At 41.3% G+C, this 21,909-nt stretch overlaps 1 protein-coding gene across 5 annotated transcripts in view; it reads left to right on the forward strand.

Annotated features, from left to right (window-relative positions):
- The first annotated feature begins 1,490 nt into the window (after positions 1-1,490).
- The window catches only part of GOLIM4 (golgi integral membrane protein 4), a 78,431-nt gene continuing 58,012 nt past the window's right edge, over positions 1,491-21,909 (forward strand). For 4 of the 5 annotated variants that reach the window (XM_020914355.2, XM_020914356.2, XM_020914358.2 and 1 more), the window contains exon 1: positions 1,493-2,317. In XM_020914355.2, the coding sequence (XP_020770014.2) occupies positions 2,131-2,317 (187 nt within the window). In that variant the 5' untranslated portion in view covers positions 1,493-2,130. Of the gene's footprint in view, positions 2,318-21,909 lie in introns of all 5 variants that reach the window. The other variant, XM_020914357.2, reaches the window with a different exon arrangement.

The following is a 21,909-nucleotide window of genomic DNA, read 5'->3' on the forward strand; positions in this document are numbered from 1 at the left end:
GCTGCTAAGCCGCTTCAGTGGTGTCTGACTCTGTGCGACGCTATGGACGGCAGCCCACCAGGCTCCTCTGTCTGGAGTGGGTTGCCATGCCCTCCTGCAGGGGATCTTTCTGACCCAAGGATCAAAGCCGGTTCTCCTGCATTGCAGGCAGATTATTTACCATCTGAGCCACCAGGGAAGCCCTCAGACTAGCTAGATTGTAAATTCGGTTTATTTTATGGCTTTTAACATCAGAGCCCACCTAAAAAATTTCTGCACGGAGGCTGTCCTTAAGCAGTAGTTGTGGCTAAACAGATCTACTCTCATTTTGAGGACTCGCTGGCTATTATTGACCGTGGTGACTAAAATCTGGTTAAAGTATCTCAAAAATTATGCAGTATGTGATAAATCACACTACTAAGGCATTCGAGTAATAATTTACTTTTTTAGAATTTAGGTCAAGAGCAAAGGCAAAATTATCAGTTATGCATAAACTCAATTTTCTTTCCCTTCAAGAACTTAGAACAAATGCGCTATGGATTTTCTCTGAAGAGGTTTATAGTTATTATTTTTGTTTTACTTGTTTTTTTACATACGGAATCTTATTGGTCTTTAAAATGCAACTTAGCAGTGTAACTGATGTATTTTTTGCCACTAATAAAACCAATACATATGACAACATGAATGCATACTCATTTCAGCCTCTAAGATTTGTTTTCAAATTATTCTGTTCGCAGCCAGGAGAAAAACATGAGATCATTTCTTTCCCTTCTGCCAAAGACAAGCTGGTTTCCCCAACCCACGTGGACAGTGGAGCGGTAAGTCTACCAACATAGCGTGCTCATAAGTCTCCAGACCAGTGATCTGTGGTGGACCAGTGACCAGTGGGGACCAGTGACCAGACCAGTGACCTGTGGGGACGCGCTAGGACACGGAATGGGCCAAGACTCAGGAGGCAAGGCATCTCTGGTTCACAAGAAAACTGCGGTCATTTACCGGTGTGTGTCTGCCGCATCTGCCCACTGGACAGGGAAAGAAGGAAAGGTGCTCTGGGCAGAGTACACGGTTGTTCCCATTCATCTCGCCCACTTCATACACTGTATTCCTTCCCCACGTGCTTTCCAAGTGCAGGATCACAGATACGCTTCCACGCGCGCGCGCACACACACTCACACACACACACCGTCTCTCTCCCAGGCGCCAGCCGGGACTCGCCTCTCGTGCACCCCAACCTCCCCGCGGCTGGATCCACGGCCTCTTCCCATCACCCGCACTCCACGTGGGCGTAACCCGGCGCCAGGCGGCCCGGCTGCCCTAGAAGCCCTTCGGCTCAACCAGGAGCTCGAGGGAGGGCGCGGCTCAGGGGTCGGACGGACAAAGCGGGCGTCCAATCGAGCCCGGGACTGCCTTCCCGAAGGGAGGGAGCGGCGGCTCCGACAGGCCCAATGAGCGGGGAGCCCGAGTGAGACTTCCTCCCGGAATCCCGTTGGCCAAAATAGCGGGGCCGTGGGTGACACGTAAGTTGGGTGGGAGGCGGCGGCCGCCGAGGTTCGGCTGCGCCGTCAGTGACACCGGCCCGCGGTCCCCCCAAACTCGGCCGGGGCAGCCGGTCGCCCACCCAGCTACTCACCCCCGCGGGCCGCGCGCCGAGAGGCTGCCTGGAGTCCGGCTCCCTTTGTTGGGCGCGCACCCCCTCCTTTTGGTGGCCACAAAGTCGCGCAGTGGGAGCCACCGCGAGGGGGCGGGGAGCGGCCGGGGCGGGACTCGGAGCGCCGCCGGGGGCAGCCGGGCCACAAAGTGGGGAGGAAGGAGAGAGGCAGGCGGCGTCTGGGGACCGGCGCGAGAACAGCCTGCCGGAAAGTATGCGGAGGGCCCCCTCCCGGGCCCGGGCACTCGCGGAGAGTCAGCCTAGCAAAAGTTTGGCGGCGGCGGCGGCTGCCTCGGCGGCGTCGATGGCTGCGCGCCCCGCGGCGCGCGGGGGCTGAGCGGGCGCCACTTCCCCTCCGGCCCGGCTTTTGTGTCTCGCGTCTCCTCCTCATGCTGCGTCCGGCCACCTCCTTCGGCGGCCGCTGTTGAGGCGCTTGCTCGGGCCGAGAGGAGGAAGGCACGGCGGCGGCGCGGACGGCCGCGGCGCGGGGCCCCGGCGGGACTATGGGAAACGGGATGTGCTCCCGAAAGCAGAAGCGGATCTTCCAGACGCTGCTGCTGCTAACCGTGGTGTTCGGCTTTCTCTATGGCGCGATGCTCTACTACGAGCTGCAGACGCAGCTGCGGAAAGCCGAGGCGGTGGCGCTCAAGTACCAGCAGCACCAGGAGTCCCTTTCCGCCCAGTTACAAGGTACGGTTAACGGGATGCGCGCGGCCAGCGGCCAAGTTTGCCCCGCGCCTCCAGCCCTGGCTGGAAAAGTGGCTTTGGCGAGCCGTTGGCCCTGCGGGCGCTGCCACCTCTGACCTTCAGGGACAGCAGAGGCGAGCCCCTCCGGACCCCGGAGTGTCAGAGGAGATGACACCTCCCCATCCTCCGGCGGTTACATTTGAAATTGGCAGCACAACCCGGGTCCCCCTGGGCGATGGGATGGGCGGGTGCACTCTGAGTCTACGACCCCAGCACTTGTCAATTGTCAGAAGGCCCAGCTGCCATCTAGGCAGACAAACCAGGATCCCTGCCTCCGCTCTGCCAGCGCATCCGGAGGAGCTTGGTTTTCTGGTTTCTGGGTATTTGCTTTTCAGATGACTTTGGCAGTAGCCTAAGAAATGGGCAGATTGGCCGAGGCTTCTCAAACTCTGCCGTTTTTCCCCCAAGGAAATTAAGCCTGAGTCAGTGGTCCGAACTAATGCCCTATTTGAAAGATACTTGCTTAGTATCTTATTTCTGCTAACTCGGTAGTGTGACTTTAGAGATGTTCAATGTGTTGGGGGAAGTCCACACTACTGTTCGCCATCCTGCAAAAACAATTTTGGAAAAATTCTTTTAAAAGGTTGAATTGTTTTCCTAATTAACTTTTAGTTTGTCCCAGAGGGGGGTGGGTGGGTGCAGTTGTGTGCGTGTGTCTGTATGTTACAGTTAGCCTTGAGAAGCGCAAGAGGAGGTACCTGGTTTTTCACTTTGCCAAATACACAGCACACCCAATGTGAGCAAGACCTGCAGAATGACTTAAGCTCCTATTCTTCTATTTTAGAATCCCATTTAATGTAAATTTCAGGCACATAAATGATGCGTGACTGCAAATTCAGAACCAGGTGGCCTTGTTAAGAGCAGCGTCATCCTGTAAATATTTTTTGAAAGCTTTTTCTTGTACTCCCGGTTAGTTTTCAACACTCATGCAGCCCTCTCCCTAACCAGAACAAGTAATAATGGTAAAGGCTGTGAGTAGTGAAATGTTGACAGTCTTTGCTGATAATGCAAATAGAGCTTATTTCACATTACGAGGAAGATACAAGCTGCATGGCTGGTTTCTGTCAGTGTGTATTTATACAAATGTAAAACAGATGCCTTTTCAAGACTTAGCTATTTTGAATGTTCTCTCTAGTGAAAAAATAATAATAAAAAAAGGTCCACAGCTTCTTCTTGGTCTTGTTTGTTTTTCCCAGTTTAGAAGTAAAGGAAGTATTTTTAGCTTACTAAAGCTATGTCACCACAGGCAATGAAAATATGTGAGCTGGGTTTGTTTCAAAAGGAAAATCTGTTTTGATTCAGCCTTAGGTTAAAAAGTTTTTTTTTCTGTAAAATGTGTTGAAATTTACCCATGAATTACTGTTGGTTTGCAAAGCATGGGTATTTATTTATTTACTTAGAAGACACTAGTGTTTCCTGGTGAAGTTCAGTGCAGTTAGATCCAGGGCAATATTTGCCATTTAGGAGTACAATGGCAGGACTGCATTTTCACACTCGTGATAGGAAGGGTGTATATGGTGGATGGGACAAGGTTGGTACCTTGTTCTTTTAGTTCAGGAGACTCAAGCGAGCAGGTGCTATCATGTTCACCAACACACCCTCAGCAGTGCACAATATCTGACCCTGAGGGAGGGTCACTGTATTCATTTATTCACTCAACAAACAAAAATTAACTGTGGTAAGAAAAGTAGTTCCAAGCACTTTTGTTTGCGTTCTCAGATTTCGTTTCCCTGTCTGCTTTTTTGAAACAGCCCACGTAACAACAGTGAAATATTTAACCCAAGCACCACATATGCCTCAATTCCTAGCACTGGAACTCATTGACTGAGGAGGTCCCGATTTCTGAGTCGTGGCCTTTATTTGCACTATTCTATTTAGAAGATAAGACTCAGTGTCTTTTCTCCTTTTATTTGCCTTCTTTTGGTGGTGGTAGTGGGGGAGAGGGGTAGTACTTGGTATCCAAGACCATTATAGTGCATAGCAGTTACTTTGCTGCAGGAGATGAAAAAAAAAATGTTGTAGCCAGTTTGAATGAGTGACCTTACAGTCCAGACTTAATTTACTCTTTTGCTATTTCCTTTTGAATTGTGGTGCTACAGCCATTGCAATATGATTGTGTGAAGAATTATTTCCCACTCAGATTAGTTTCTTTAAAGTTTTTTTTTTTTCCACACTTGACTTCTGTGGCATTTTAGTTTAAATTTCACATCTGCAGGCCATTTAATGAAGATGTTCTGATGTCAGGCAGCTTTTCTTCCCTTTTCCAATGACAAATGACATTTTACTCGGCAGTACTATGTACGACCAGCAGAGATTTGTTTTTAGGACATTAGACTTGTTTAGCTATGTAAGATCTTCAGACTTGTTTAGCTATGTGAGATCTCTTGACCTGGCTTGGATTAAAATCAGTTAATTATGAGTGGCCAAAAAAAAAAAAAATGCTGGTTGAAAAACTTTTAGATTGGTCATGTAATCTGAAGGTGTCATTTGCTAAATGAACATATTTGGGTCATCTTCAGTTTAATAATGGGTTGTACACTAGACATTATTCTAAAAGTAGATTAAACCTAACTCCAAGTGCATTTTGGAGTCAAAACAGTCTCATAAATAGGAAATGGTGGGGGTGATATGGTGAAAGTTCAAGACTTGGCAATGCCCCCTCCACTAAAAACAAATGTCTGTGTCTGCCAGTCTAGCCTCTCTGCCTTCCACCCATAATATTCCTTAATTATATTGAGGAGTAGGGCAGAGGTTACCTCTGGTGGCAGAGGCAGTTGTAACAACCTTTGATTAGCTCAGTTTAGGCTAACTTAAAAATTAAGGAAAAAACACTTTCGGGCCACCCACCATTTTCTGTGTCTATAAAGAGTGTCTTAACTTTGCCCATTAAAATCACCCGGGCAGCTCCCAGGCCTATTAAGTCACAATCTGTGGGGGTGGAGCCCTTCTGGCAATCTCCCCAGGTGATTGCAGCGCAGAGCCAAGGTTGCGAACCACAGTTCTGTAGTCTTAAGACTGAGCTGATCCACACAGTGACTTCACTGGCTTGGCTGAAAAGACATTTGACTTTTTTTTTTCTTTTAACCCAAGCATGTGATTCAAATTCTAGCCCTGCAACTTTTTGTGTGATCTTGAGCCTCATTTTTCTTATTTATGTAATGGAGATTAGAATGGCCTATTTCATAAAATACTATGAGGATACAATAATTAATACCTATGAAGCTTCTGGGCTTTCCTGGTGGCTCAGCGGTAAAGAATCCACCTGCTAATGCAGTTAGTTCCCTGGGTCGGGAAGATCCCTTGGAGGAACGAATGGCAACCCACTCCAGTATCCTTGCCTGGGAAATTCCGTGGACCCACGACCCTGGTGGGCTACAGCCCATAGAGTTACAAAAGAGTCAGACACAACTTAGCGAGTAAACAACAACAAATGAAGCTCCTAGCACATGCCTAGCACATAGTAGGTACCGCTCATTCACGATTAGCTTTTGTTATCATTAACGGTTTCTGTTTAAGAGATTTGACCTCTTTTTCTTCCCACGGTTGCCATGAGTAAAATTTTGAAATTCACAGAATTTGTTTTTATAATTAGCTCCTTTTTTGTTGTAGCTAAATGCACATCAAGGAAAATAGTAAATTCAAGTACTTTCCTCTGGAGAAGGGACCCTCCCTGACAATTTAAAGTTAGATTTCAAGTAGTAACTTCTGGTTACTAATTAACTGTATATTATGGAGGGGGAGGAGCTAAGATGGCGGAGGAATAGGACGGGGAGACCACTTTCTCCCCTACAAATTCATCGAAAGAACATTTGAACACTGAGCAAACTTCACAAAACAACTTCTGACCGCTAGCAGAAGACATCAGGCGCCCAGAAAAGCAGCCCAGCGTCTTCGAAAGGAGCCTGACTGAACAAGAGAACCTAAATAAGAGACCACCTCCACCCAGCTGTATCAGGGCAGAAATTAGACACTGAAGAGACCGGCAAACAGAAGCCAAATAACTGTATATTATGTCAGATTAGGAGAGGGCGTGCTAGCCAGAGATAGGAGTAACCTTGTGCAGTAAGATCTGGGAGAGGGATGTAAGTAAGTAAAAAAAAATTTTAAGTAGGGTCAAACAGTCCCTTGTTCTTAAAACACTGTTACATTATTGCAGTGCTCTTGGTCTTCCCAGTGATGACCAGAAACCATCAAGAAAAGGTTCATATGTTGTCTTCTATGCTCCTATTCCAGATCAGTGTATGACAGTTATTTAAAATAAACAGGCTTGGTGCTTAAGGCTGACATGGTTATTTAAGTTAGTTCTCCTTTGCATGGTGTTCCCCTGAGACGTGGGATGACCCATTTACCTGAGCATGAAAGCATACTGTTTCTGGTTACTTTTTCCGACCTCCCCTGAATCTGCTTTAAAGAATAAAAAAGTGTCCTTCAGCTAAGGGCCAGATTTTTTTATTATGGTGGTGGTTCTTTCATCTCCAATGCCAGGTGCTTGGCATGATAGGTGCTCAGTAAATAGTAGGTCTATACCTATGTGATATTGGCTCTGTGCTGATGAATATGCTTATGTAAGGTGGGCAGTGAAGTGTAGTGGATGTGGGTTGAGGAGTCAGAGTGCTTGGATTTGATGTCTTGCTATATTTTTCTTTTTTAAAGCAGCTGGTGATCTTGAATTCCCCTTCCCAGGTGGCGGTGCAGTGGTAAAGAATCTGCCTGCTAATGCAGGAGATGCAGGAGACGTGGGTTCCATCCCTCAGTCAGGACGATCCCCTGGAGTAGGAAATGGCAACCCACTCCAGTATTCTTGCCTGGGAAATCCCATGGACAGAGGAACCTGGTGGGCTACAGTCTGTGGGGTCGCAAGAGAGTCAGACACAACTTGGCGACTAAACAACAAACAGATATTGTCTATTAAATGGACTTTTTCACTGAAGTACTGAAGTACATACATCTTGCAGTTGAAAGGTGAAATTTATTAGCCTGTTTTTGTTTAATTCTGTTCTATCTAAAAAATGGAACAGAAATGACAACTTTTTAAGTGCAGTCAGTTTTATTTGTATATAAAATCCTGCCTTAAAATTCATTCCCTGAATAAAAGATAAAACTTTGGAAAATATGACTCAATTAAGACCTCTGTTAAATATATGTGACATGCATAAATATGTTTGGTTCTGCATATTATACTTGCCTTAATCATCCCTGTGATGGAACTCGCCAGTATTGGTTGACCAGGGAAGAGAATCGCCCGTTATCTGTGAGCCTTTTGTTTTGCCGTTAACTTTTTATTTTATATTGAGGTAAAGCTAATGCCTAGCGTGCTGCAGTCTGTGGGGTGTCAAAGTCAGACAGGACCGAGCGACTGAACAACATCAGCAAATGTATCGTTCTCCTCTTAATTCCCCTCCTGTCCAGGCTTCCAGGTAACATTGAGCAGAGTTCCATGTGCTCTCCAGTAGGTCCTTGCTGATGATCCATTTTAAATATAGCACTGTGTACATGACCTTTGGAAACTCCCTAACTATCTCTTCCCCCCTTTCCTTCCCCACGCAACCCCATGCACCACCGGCAGCAGTTAAGTTTGTTCTCTAAGTCTGTGAGTCTCTTTCTGTTTTATAAGTAAGTTCATTTGTATCATTTCTTTTTAGATTCCATGTATAAGGGGTGAGTGAGTCTTTTAAGTCTCAGGTACGTTGTACAGTTGACTGCATCCACGTAGATTGGAAACCTTACCTTGAGCTTTTAAAATTCCCTCTTGCCTCACCAAGAGCACGGACATATGACTAGGTTTTAGCGACTTTAAGGAATGAGTGAATTGGAGTTTGAGAATGAAGACTGAAGCTGAGAGTACCAAAGTGCAGAGGATTTGAGAGGAACCAGAAGATGGAAAGAGAGAAAGAGAGGGAAGGAGACTCACATCAGTTTATGACATTTCAGAACATTGGAGAAGATTCCTGCCCACACCTCCATGTCCTAAAAAGAAAAAAATAGGGAATAGTGAAGGGGGTGTGGGTTTGGCATCAGATGCTGTTTGAATACAACTCCGGTGTTTACCAGTGGAGTGACCTTGAGCACGCAGGTAACCTCTGTGAACTTTGGTTTCTTCATAGTGCCCTGAGGATCGCAATGTCTACTTTGCACACTTGCATGGACTAGAAATAATTCCTTGAATGTGAATCCCAGAGTGTGTCACTGTGACATTTACTAGGAAACCCGGACTTGCTATTGTAGTGTTAGCATTGGCTGCTTTTCATTTAATTTGCCCACCGTATTACATCTAGAAGGTAGCAGTTATTAGCTGTGGTCTAAATGTGGCTCTTTTTGGAGCCATATGCTCGACTTGGCTGAAACTTTTATTTGATTTAAGAGGCTCTCACTCTGTCTTTTCTACCGTATTGACCCTTTTTTAGTAAGAAAGGACCTGAGCATGCTGTACATGGTAGCAACTAAGTGTTGCTGTTTTTCATTTTGACAACTAAGTGTTCTTATTTTATCACTGAGGACAAAATGTTTTTGCTACTCTTGCCCGTCAGTGGTTTGTGGGTTTTGTAGCTTTGTTTGGAAGTGAAAGTTATGCATAATATAACTGTACTTTAAAATAAAAATGGCCAACTGTATTTTGTCTTTCAAGCCACTAAAGCGAATTTATTTTGACAGAAATTTGGAAATTTCCTCGAAAGAGTTAAATTATGTGAAGTACATACCATTTCTTGTCTCCCACATTCAGCGGCTGTGCTAAGCAGGATACTTGCATTTTCTCACTTAACACTGAACCCAGCACTGGGGTGTGAAGGAGCAATCTGAGGCTCAGAGGGGTTAATTAACTTTCCAGCGTCAAGGTCGAATCTAATGAATCTGAATTTGGAACCCTAATGTGACTTTGTAGCCTGGGTTCTTTCCACAGTACTACATTGCCCTCAAAATTATTTTAGTGTCTCATGATGATATTAATGGTTTGGAGAAAGTGGGTTAGGTGGGTCATGTGAGGATTTAAGATAAAATTTAGAATCAGAAGTAACAAGTCTAATTATTTGATGCAGCATTTCCAGAGTATAGGGCATTTGGTGCAGTTACAGAACATAATTTTAGTTGATTCTTGAGTTGATTTTAGGTGGTATGCACATGCTGCTTGAAATAACATAGAATCACATGAGAAATGGCTGTTTTTTTTTTTTAAATTCCCTTTCAGTGTTTTCTTGACAAGTCAAGGAGGAACTCTCAGTTTGATTCTAGAACCTCTCTTGTGGATATAACTTCTCATTTGTTTTTCTTAAAGAGAGCAGGCTTCAGGCAACCAACAGCCTGATAGCTTCAGGCAACTAACAGCCTAATAGCCTGATAACCAACAGCCAAAAACAATTTAATAATTGTTTTGTTGTTTTATTGCATTTAAATTTTACAATTACTGCCCATTGATGCCATGTAAGTCAGATTTTTCATTTACAAGGTAGTAATGTAAAGTTTCCCTTTTAGAAGTTTATTATAGGGGGAAAAGTGAACATTTGGCATCTCATAGTACGTGTACAGGTTTTGCATGCATGAAATAAGAACTCAGGAGTACCTGCATCTCCAAAGTTTAGGAACAGATCAAATCACTTTGTGATACCGACACTGAATTTTATAGTTAAGAAAACAGTTTGGAAGAGGATGAGTCACTATGTGTCTGAAGCTGAGCCCAGAGTCCACATCTACTGACTTCCAGAACCACATAGCATTCCTCACTGCACCCAGCAGCCCCTGGAGACCAGCAGCACCCTCATTGCAGTCTGAGCTGAAATGGGTGTTGCTATTTTTAAACAATGCTGTGTAGTTCTGAATGGCACACTTGTGTTCTTTGTTTTTATTGGCTTATGGGTGCTTTTCCAGAGGACATGCCAGCCATTGCCCTACGCTAATAAGCCTCACTAAATAGGCTCACAGCCTGGAGGGATGCAGGTATGAAATAAATTGCTCGTTATAATAGTGTGACATTTTAAAAAATACTGCTTTAGCTATTTCTCATATATAAAATGTCATAATATGATAGGTAATGAATAGAAAGATGTGCTGTCACTCTGAAGGATGAGGCATTTTAGAACATGTGAATGACACCATTTCCTTTCCTTTGAGAATAAGTGAATTTAAGAAAAATATATTATCATTTTAGGAGAGTCAGACATTTCATTTCCTATTTCACATCTCATTTAAAGCCTCTTTTTAAGTGGAATTTTTCAAAAAACAAAAAGAATCTACAATTCAAGCTATGTAAGAGAACTTTGACATTGCTTATATGCTCTAGACAATAGCTATGATACTATGAAATATTCTAAATATAGATTAAAAATGGGAAGTTGATAAATTGGTTATTTAGTTTGATTAGTGTAGAACAGTTTATTAAGCTTTACATTAGTGAGATTTAGTATTATAAATCTATACTTCCTACTGCTTTGACCTCTCAACCTAATAACAAATATTTAGAGGGAATTTTAAAAAGGATTTTATACCCTTTATAAAGATTTATTTCTGAAAAACATGTTAAATTATACTGATGTCAAACATCACTTTTATTAAAAAATGAAAAAAAATCCTCCTTGTAGGTAAGTGTCAGCTCAAAATCCAGAAGTCATCTAAGTTTTATCTGGGTGTGGGTATGACTCCTTGGAAGTAGTTCCTCAAGTATAACTTCTCAAGTTCAGTTCCTCTTCATTGATGGATCTGTGAAACTAAACCTCAGCTCAAGCAACATACGACAGTGGATCAGGCCTAAGATACCAATATATTCTTATTCAAAAAACACAAAGTACACGGTATGTAGGAGTTGCTGGTCCATGAAAATTCTGAAATCCAGTTAGACAAATGTTCCTCAGCTAGGTTCAGGCCTGGGAATAATCCTTCATGGTTCTTGATTCTACCCTATGGACTATTTTCATGAAGGGTGGTATGTGTTTACAGCTGAGTTTTCTCAGCCTATTTCTTGCCTGTAGAAAGTTGGGGATTTCTGGTGTTTTTTCATTTAGGACCCTCTCTATTCCTTCCAGCCAAAACTGGCAGTGTTTCTCCTGATAAAATCCTCTCAAAACTTTTGTGGGTCTCCTGTGAAGCTTATTGAGGTTTACTCTTGTTAGTCAAAAAGCACACCCATCTTAGAGATGATTCCTTCTCTTCCTTGAGTTTCTGCAGAAATAAGGGAGAGACAATGCCCTTTACCTTCGCAAAACCCTGTTGAGAGAACGTGTGTTAGGTGAACTTGATTAAGGAAACTCACATTTAAGAGGACCTGTGAGTCACACCCTTAAAAGTTGTAGGAGAACAATATTCTGACATGCCACATTTCCCAGGGCTTACCAGAAGGATTTTAGAAGCTACAACCTTGACCTCACTTCACACTTTTTTTTCCAGACAGCTCCCTAGAAATGATCTTTGGTTGGAAACTACTTCTTGATTTTAGCATTACTGAGAATCTTCAAAACCTTCAAGTCTTGTCTTTTTTGTTTAGTGATCCCTCCCCCAATTTATCTTCTCACAGGTTTCCCTAAACAGCAAGAAGAAACCAGATAGCCTCTTCAGTACTTTGCTGGGAAATCTTCTCAGCTAAATCACACAGTTCATTTGGCACTTTAAACATCTCATCTAACTGCACAACTCTGCAGGTCACGTAACTACATGTTCAGTGTCAGTATTGTTAAACCTTCTGCCACTACGTAATTTCTAGTTTCCGATAAGATTTTCTTCACTTTCATTCATGCCCTTGTTAGAGATGTCTTCAAAGTCCAAAGTTCTGTGAACAATGTGTTCAAGATAGTTTTTACACCTTGACTTATGCTCTCCTTAGGCTCACTGCACAGTTCCATAGCCGCTGCCACCATTTAGATTTTTCTCATGGCAGCACTCTGCTTCCAAAGTCTGGATTAGTTATCCTGCTGAATAACAAACTACCCCCGGACTGAATTGATTTTGAACAACAAATGCTCTCACGGTTTTTGCTGGGAAGGAATTGACTTAGCTGAGTGATTCAAGCTCCCTCGGGATGTTGGAGTTAAACTTGTGATCAGGGTTGCGTGTACTGTGCTGTGCTTAGACACTCAGTCACGTCCGCCTCTTTACCATGGCTTGGACCGTAGCTCACCAGGCTTCTCTGTCCATGGGGCTTTCCAGACAAGCATACTGCAGTGGTGTGCCATGCCCTCATCCAGGGGATCTTCCCCACCCCGGGATCAAACCCACGTCTTGCACATTGCAGGTGGACTCTTTACCGTCTGAGCCACCAGAGAATCAGGGTTGTAGTTATCTCAAAATTTGACCAGGACTGGAGAATCCACCTCAGAATTCACTAATGTGGTTGCTGGCAGGCCTCAGAAGATCCAATTTTAGTCTCACTCTTCCAGGGCTTTCCATAGGAACTTCCATAGTTCCAACCTGGAACTTTCAGCAGAATAGCTGGCTTCCCTCAGGGCAAGAGATTGAAGAGCAACAGCCAGGGAGAGGGTTTGTATGAACCCAAGATGAACATGAAAGTATTTTAGTAACCTGATCTTGAAGGTATAACTCACGACTTCCTGCCCTTTTCTGTTCATTGCTGTGGAATCAGCAAGTTTGGCCTGTGCTCAAGGGTAAGAATAACAATGCAAGAATCATCTGGGGCCATCTTAGTAGCTGCCTCCCACAATGTAAGAATGTCATTGTTATTGTTAGCAATACCCTTACCTAAGTCATTTTTGAGTACTTGCTATGTACCAGGTACTGTTCTAAATTATATTCTTGGATTACCCAGTGTAATTGTAATTTTGTAAAAAATGTTTGTATATTAAAATGTGATTTACCATTTAATTTGGCATAGTAAAAAATGACATTTGAAATCATGGCACCTCAGAGGGAAATTATCTGGTTTTTAAACTATCTGACCAGGAGGAATTCAAATTAAAAGAGATTTCCATGTAACTCTCTGAAGTATAAACCTAACTAGGAGGCTGTTAGGGGAAATCCCAAAGTTGAAGCCATCCTGTCCTTCAGTTCAGTTCAGTCTCTCAGTCGTGTCTGACTCTGTAACCCCATGAATCGCAGCTCGCCAGGCCTCCCTGTCCATCACCAACTCCCAGAGATTACTCAAACTCATGTCATCGAGTCAGTGATGCTGTCCACATCTCATCCTCTGTCGTCCCCTTCTCCTCCTGCCCCCAGTCCCTCCCAGCATCAAGGTCTTTTCCAATGAGTCAACTCTTCGCATGAGGTGGCCAAAGTATTGGAGTTTCAGCTTCAGCATCAGTCATTCCAATGAACACCCAGGACTGATCTCCTTTAGGATGGACTGGTTGGATCTCCTTGTAGTCCAAGGGGGAGTTTCAAAATCCACTGACAATTTGTGAAAATTTCACATTCCTGCAAATGACTGTATTTCATTGGTTAGTAGCTAGGAATGCAGTAGAATGTGTTTATCCATATAGTATTTTCACTTGCTTCTGAATGTTCCTTCTCACTTTATATAGCCTGCAGCCCTTGTGAAGACCTTATTATTTGATAGTTGGAAGATACATATTTTTAATGGAGTTCAGCTGGTTTTAGAAAGATAGGTATCTTTGATTTAAAGAAAGAGCTTTAGTTTCATGAATAGTAATTTCAACTTGTTCATTCATTCCTATTTTGAAAGTCAAGTTTTAAATATTATAATACATGAGGTATTCTTTTGTGCTATTGATAAAATTAAAAAATAGAGCATATAGGCATATTATGAAAACATCATTAAATGTTCTGAACAATTGCAATTTCAAATTCATACTCTGGCCTCACTCTTCCAAACATACTTTACTAATTAGAGATACTTGAGTTGCATATTTCTATTTTCCATTTTACTTCCATTGTACTTTCCTAAATAGATTTCTTTAAGAGGTGGGATCATCAGGAAGTGGATAGAAAATACTTTGTTTGAAGCCATACTTCACTTAAAAATCAAGGGGAGTGTCTATTCTTGTAAGTGAGAAGTTGCTGTTGAATATCTAGTGATCAGTGATCATCTTTCTGCCCCCACTGCTATCTATGTGGGTGCCAGATTGCTGCCATGATCCTCACTGTTAGGCTAGGTTGCTGTGGGCCTCATGTCTTAGTGATACCCTCATAGATTGAAGTCCCTTGAGGCATATGGTCTCCATTCTCTGTCTGAACACATAGAAAATTGCCTATGTGTTCTATAGGGTACAGTGTAGTGCTTAGGGAGACTTATGGTCTGCATGTTGTGTTTCTCTTATTTACCTTTTGCTAGTCAGGTTGGTTAGGGTCCATATGAACTAAGCCAGAGATGCTATTTTCTGTTGATACCACCCAAGGAAACAGTAGCTACTGACCCAGTTAGCTAGAATGATGGTATTTATGAGTACATGTGAGACCCTGTTTTGGCTTCCAAGAAGTCTTCATCTGAGGGTCCCACAGTAGCAATACTTTGAGCAGAAGCTGAGCTTTTAAAGAAAGACTGCTTTGTTTTTATGGTAGGCCTCCAGCTGATCTCCAAACTGCCTCCTACCAGGCGACAACTCAGTTCTAAGACCACGTTGTGTGTCTTGTCTGTGACCCTCTCTTCCTCAAGGATAGCATTTTCAATTTGGAATCAGTGAGAGGTCCATGAACTTTCTGAAAATTTATGTCAATTTTGTATATGTGCCTTTTTCCAAGACAGAAGTCATAACTTTTATCAGATCCTCAAAGCATCAGTGACCTGAAAAAGGTTAAGAACCACTGCTTTAGGGCAAATTCCTCCTTCTGAGGTTTTTTTAAGTCCATCTTGGAATTTGACCTCCTTTGGTTCTACCTCATGAAAAGTGGCCTCTGGAAAGTGGCCCTGTTTGTAATGGGGTTGTCAGTGCTCAATGCTGTTCCTCTAAAGCCCAAATCCCCACCACCCCCCTTCAGTGTAAGAATCCTGATTAGAGATTTAAATGACATTTCATAAATTGCATTCCTAGAATCTGCTAGTAATTGCTTGTTGCTGTTAGGTCTTTATGTTGTGTCCAACCCTTTTTGCGACCCCAGGAACTGTAGCCTATCAGGCTCCTCTGTCCATGGGATTTCCCAAGCAAGAATATTGGAGTGGGTTGCCATTTCCTTGTCCAGGGGATCTTGCTGACTCAGGGATCGAACCTGCATCTTCTGAATTGGCAGGAAGATTCTTTACCACTGAGCCACCTGCAAAACCTATTATAATTGCTTAGTAAATAACAAAAGAATGTCTTGTTATCACGTGAGAAATTTAGGCTTTTCAGATTGCTTTATGATATTTAAAGCAATATGCAACAATTATTTTCATTTCAAATTTGGGGAAACAGAAACCACACAGCAAGACAGTGACACACTTGGGAGTAATGCTAAAATTACTTGAATCCTAATTTAGGGCTTTTCCTAATCCTCAATTTCCAATGCTACATCACCCCAGAACTCTTGATAGAAGGAGGTTTTGGCAGTATCTATTCACAGAATAGAGTTTCTGTGATATTCACAAAATATAGATATTATTATTATATATATTATATATATATATTATATTATTATTATATAGATATTATTATATCTATATTCACAGAATATCCCCAGATGGTGACTCAGCTCGGCGTGAGAGCTTGTCTCCTTGGGGCCCACCTGCCATCCCCCATCACTTCCCATCTCTGGGTCCACGGAAGGTACTGCTGGCTGCTCATGCCCCCGCGTCCTGCTCCACTCTGCAGCTGTCCACTCACCGTCAGTGGCATGTCTCCCTTGCTCCTTTCTGCATCCCAAGTGCCCTGGAGGATGGAGGCAGCCTCCACAGGATTGGATCCCGGGGTAATGAGAGTGGTAGTCCCCGTGGTGAACTGGACTGCACCACACTCTCATCTCTCTCTGGCACATTGTCCTTGGTCCCAAATTAGGGGCATGAGCAGTCCCTTACCTTTGGAGGTTCTTTCTCAGACTCCTCAAGCTGGGGTATAGACAGGGATAAGCCCACACCCAGATCCTGCTATTGGAACTTTCATCACAGGCTCTGTACCTTCACCTTGACTTCACAGGGGGGCTTTGAAGTTCTCCACTCAACTGGTTCTCCAGCTGTGTTTTTAGCTTCCAGATGTAGAAGCCAAATCACTCCTAAATAAGTCACAGATTGGAAAAACAGGCAAAAATGTTTGTAGAAACTAGGTTGCAAAGAGAAACATATGGATATGTTTTGGTTTGGCCCACACAGTGCCCGGAAAAATTTCAAGGTAGTTGTCTGCATGCAAGAAGAGAGATCCTTTATGTAAACATCTAGATTTCAGACTGTTTGAAAAGTCATAGGATCTCTTGACCCTGGGCTGCATTCTTGTGTGGCTTGCGCTTTGAGTGGGGCAACGGGCTTCGGTTGGCAAAAATTTCCACTGGAATTCTTCCTCTCGAATAACTTATGTAGTTTATCAATGAAAAAGGCAAGCCTCAGAGAGATCAAATGACTTGACAACTGTGCCATCCTGTATGGTAGCCGCTGGTGCTGTGTGGAAGAAGCACTGAAAGTGCAGCTAGTGTGTGACTGAGTGGAATTTCATATTTTAATTTATTTAAACTTAAAATTGAAAGCTGAAGCACTGTGAAATATTTTTCAGTTAAGCACAGCTTGATCATTTTGGTGGTACCATATTTCGGTTAACTCTTGGGTCTTGTTAGATATTATTGGATTATTAGATATTAATAATTATTAGATACTATTGCAATGCACATATACTTTGTACTTTTTAAAAATATGGCTGCAGAAATCTAAAAATTGCAAATGTGGTTCATGGTGTATTTCTGTTGGATGGTGTTGACCTGACAGAGGTCACACAGCTTGTTGGTGGAAAATCTGGAATATGTCCGCTGATGTCCCCAGTTCTAACCATATTTTTTCTTTATTATCAATACTTTATAAAGTGTTGCCCAAATTTTCTTCTAATTCTCAAAACCTTTTCATTGTACCCGACAATCTCACAAACTCCTCTAGGACTTTATTTTTCCTCATTCTTGCATGGCACATGATACAGAGGTGACTTCATGCAAATAAAAATTTAGCTTTGTGTGTTATAGTGGCCATATAATAAAGATAATTTTAAAGATGATACAGTTAATGTTCATGATATATAAAGGCTAAAATTGTTTTCTCATTTTAAGTGATACTGACCGTTCGTTGTCTCTGAATTATTTAAGAAAATAATTTTAACACTTCAAAATAACACTGTATTTGATTTTGTCACAAATGTATATTAGTCTAAAATTAGTTGCATATTGTATCTCATTGTGTAACCAGCAACCTGATCAAAACACAGCAGCATCGGATCCCAGAAGCTGCCTTGAGCCCCTTGCAGTCGTGAGTTGGTTCCTCACTCCCTAAGGATAGTTGCTATGAATTGATTTTGCCTGTTTTTATACTGTGCATCAGTGAAGTCAAACAAATGAATCAGACAGCTCTTCTTAACATTGTGAGATTCATCTGAGCTATTACATGTAGTTATAGATTGTTCACTTCGTTTAGTGTGCCGTCTTACAAGTATCATCCTTTATCCATTCTGTGATTGATAAGCATTTGAGTAAGAGGTCTGCTGCTATGTATGCTCTAGTTCTTTTTGACTTTTTTTTTTTTTTAAGAGCTAGCAACTGCTTGATGTCCTCAATGACTATAGCTTAAGGTCTGTTTTGAGTGCATTTGCCAAGTTGTTATTTTATTATTTCCCCTCTACTAGTGTTAATTTAATATCCTTATGCATCCTGTCTGTATGCACTGGACTATTACCACTGCAAATTAAAAAATATGACCAAAAATAAAAGCAACTAAAACAACATTCAAAATGCAAGTGTTGGTGTCATTGTTCCGCCAGGGATAAGGATAAGCTGCCTAGGGATCTGTCCAGATGTGAGCTGGCTTATTTTTTCTCTGTTCACCATCATTTGTGCTCTTCTGATACATTCTTTGTCCATTTGTACTATGTAAAAGGGTCATTTTAAAGTAATTAATTTATTTAAAAACTTAAAATTACATCAGGCCCGATTCCTCCTTTCTGCTAATGTCCTGAAACATGTTCAAAATCCCCTGATTTGGGAACATTGCCTCTCACTGGAAGTGTCCAGAGGATAGCTAAGCATTCGAGAGGAATGTTACAGAGTTAACTTAGATATCTGGTGGGTGGTTGAATTAGCCCTAAGAATATTTCTAAGCTAGAATAATGTCATTTTTAAATGCTGAGATGCTAGCTTAAGTGAACAATAATGAAAATAAGAATTACTTGTAGTGACATGCTCAGCAATTTATTAGTACAGTTTTCACACTAGAGTTTGCTTTATTACATATAAATGGCTAAAAAGGCAATGATATTCTTGGAATTGATTCATGAACTTTCATTAATGTTACTTTTATAATTTGTCTTAATAGAACATGTGCTGTGCTCATTTGTCTTTGTGCAAATTATGATAGAAAAAAATTAATAAGATATTTATGCTAACCAAAATCTACCCTAGTTTTTTAAAAGAATAGATTCCTAAATCACTGTGGAGTATATCCTCCTAGCCACAGAATTAATAGATATTTCCTATCTTGTGATTCAGGCAGGCCCTAGAAGTATTAGTATTCAAAAGTAATAAGCTTGTATGTACTAAACTCTTCTTTAATTCCAGATTTTTAGTGATTTATACTGTCTCCCGTCCCCAACACTACTTAGTTCACACCTGTGAAGTTTCAAATGAAAGCTATTCAGTAACTGCTCAAAAAACCATATGGGTAGTTCTGGAATCTTATCAGGTGCTTAGGGAGATACTTTCAGTTCACTTAGAGAATTGCTTAGTAGAGACATCTGAGGTTAAAAAATTATAACTTGGGTTTCTTAAAATATAGCCCATTCAATATATTATAGTTTATTTCTAAAAATTAGACTACATAGAACAAATGTCTTTCCATGACATTTTCTTTCATTTTTTTTTTTAATTAAAAGAATTTCTGACTCTGTTTTCTGAAACAGAAGATAGTCAAGGAAAATTACTGTTATTAATTTAGGATAGGTAATCCAAAGAGGTGTGATTTGATGCAACTAATGTTACATGAGTAGCCATATAAATATACTGAGCATTAGTATTTTTTTGTTTTGTAACAGTTTAAAAGTCTGTTACTTAAAAGAACAGACATATTCATGCTTATTGCTTGTCTGTGATTTGAACATTGTGGCCTGGACTTGACCTGGCCTGATTTATCTGGACCTACGGGGTAGACAGACTTGGAATTGGCTCACTGTCTTTTTGTCACCTCATTGGTCAAGCAAGACGCATGGTCAGTCCCCACACTGATGGATTGCGGGGCGGAAGGACACTCTGCCCACAGCAGTAAGTACTGCTATGTGGCTGGCAGGGTGTGGGTATATAATTACAGTAATGAAGGTTAAAAGATTTGGAGTGATGACCCCCTCTATCAGAGTCAATTTCAAAATTGGTACAGTGTGAGATAAAAGAAGAAAGCTTCTTTCATTTGAAGAAACATTTTATGGTGACTTGACATAGACTTTTCAAAAATTAACATTGATTAACATAAAAAGTCAGACATAACTTAGCAGCCATACAACAACAAAAAACATAGTTTTAATCATATTTGGTTTTCTAGGCGAAAGGTATGAGTTCATAATGAAAAGACATGTAGCAGAAATTATAAACAAAAGGCAATAGGTAAATATGTTCCTTTTTTCTTCAGTTAACAAACTTTTCTGAAGCACCTGCTGTCCACAGGCTTTCTCAGAGGATATAATTTTATAGGTGCTGCCATTAAGAGATAGAATGTAAATGAAGTTTCCTTTAAAGCTGAAGGTGTATCTGTTAGGTTTTTATGACTGCTCTTTCAGTGGCATGGAATCAGTAGAACTTCTCTGCTGAATATTTCAACGTTTAATATGGTGATTTTAGCAGCAAAAGCAGATAAGATCTAGGATTCAATATTACATATTAGTTTATAAGGGTTTTTTAAAAAGCCAGAACAATTTAGAACATGGACCCATGGATAAGTTTGGGCATTTAAAATTTTTTGTAGACTTCTTGTAGATACTCAAATAATGCTTGGCTTTAAAAAAAAATTCATTACATATTCACGGGGATTCTTTTCTTTAAAAAACTTAAATGAAAAAATTATGCCACTAGTATTTATTTGAAGGTTCTAGCACCTACTGTGGCAACCATATCTTTTTATACCCAAGGCTTTATATTTTTATACCCAAGGCTTTGGGGGAAAACTATGGAAAATGGAGAGAAATAGATGGCCTTTTATTCAGTCTCTCTGTTTATCTTTCTATATTTTAATAGATGTATCTAATTTTAAGCATTTCTTCAAAATACCCTCCTTTTTCAAGTTGCCTATTTTTTTTTTAATTTTTAAATGATCTTTTATTGAGTTAGTTATTTCTGGCTGTGCTGGGTCTCCCTTGATGTGCAGACGTCTCTCCAGTGAGTCGGGACACCTCGAGTCGCAGCGCGTGGACTTCTCACTGCGCTGGCTCCTCTGGTCGCAGTAGTTGGGGCACATGGGCGCAGTAGTTGTGGCTTTGGGGGTCTGGAGCGCGGGCTCAGCAATTGTAGCACATGGGCTTAGTTACTCCACAGCACGTGGGATCTTCAGACCAGGGATTGAACTAACGCTCTCTGCTTTGCCAGGCGGACTCTTAACCAGTGGACCACCAGGGAAGCCCTCCGTATTTACTAATTCCTTCCATTTAATGTGAGATTGTGTATGATGGTATGTATGTGTGTGTGTATGTCTAATCAGTTAAGAATGACACTGGTCTTTAGTTATATAATCCTAGTAGCAATTTATTTATATTTTTACTTTTTAAAGCTTGATTCCTCATGTTTCAGCTTGAGAATATCAGAATGTTTTGCTTAAAAAGGGAAGCTGAAGGCTGGTCCCTCAGTACACAATAATGGCCTTAATTTGGAAATAGTTAATTTCCTGTGAGTTGTCCTGACATGCTTTTTGTGCTTACACTAGAAGAAGCAGTAAGAAGAGGCAGGGTTTTTTTCCAACAAGTTTATTTCTGTACTTTTTGTGAACAATGCCTGCTCAGAAAGTTTTCAGAGTAGGAACATGTAGATTCTTGTTAAGCACCAGTTAGTGAAACTAATACTGTATGAAACCAGTGAATAATTGGCCAGTTACCTTGTATTTATTCTTTAACTTACTTGGAGAAATGCTTCTTGTTATTAACTTTGTTCCTTTGGAAATATGTTGATGTGGGAAGAAAATCTGGCTTTAATTTTCCTTCATCTCTTTTTGTATTTATTTTTTTTAGCTCTGCTAATTGATTGCTTAAGTACTTAAAAAAAAATCTGATTGGCATCAATTGGAACAGACACCAAAAAGAACATTTCTGAGTATTATTTTGTAAAGAGAAGAGTCTTACCAGGTCCCATCGCATTTTAACTGCAAGAAATTAGTTTTTAACTATCATACCCAGAATTATGTCTTGAACTTTGAATTGTGTCTCATTCGATTATATCTAATTTCCCCTTTCTAGGTCTGTTCTGGCGTTATCCAGGTCACTCAAAAAACCTACTGGCATGGTGTAGACTGCATG

This window comes from Odocoileus virginianus, chromosome 4 (assembly GCF_023699985.2).
Source record: "Odocoileus virginianus isolate 20LAN1187 ecotype Illinois chromosome 4, Ovbor_1.2, whole genome shotgun sequence".
Taxonomy (NCBI): domain Eukaryota; kingdom Metazoa; phylum Chordata; class Mammalia; order Artiodactyla; family Cervidae; genus Odocoileus; species Odocoileus virginianus.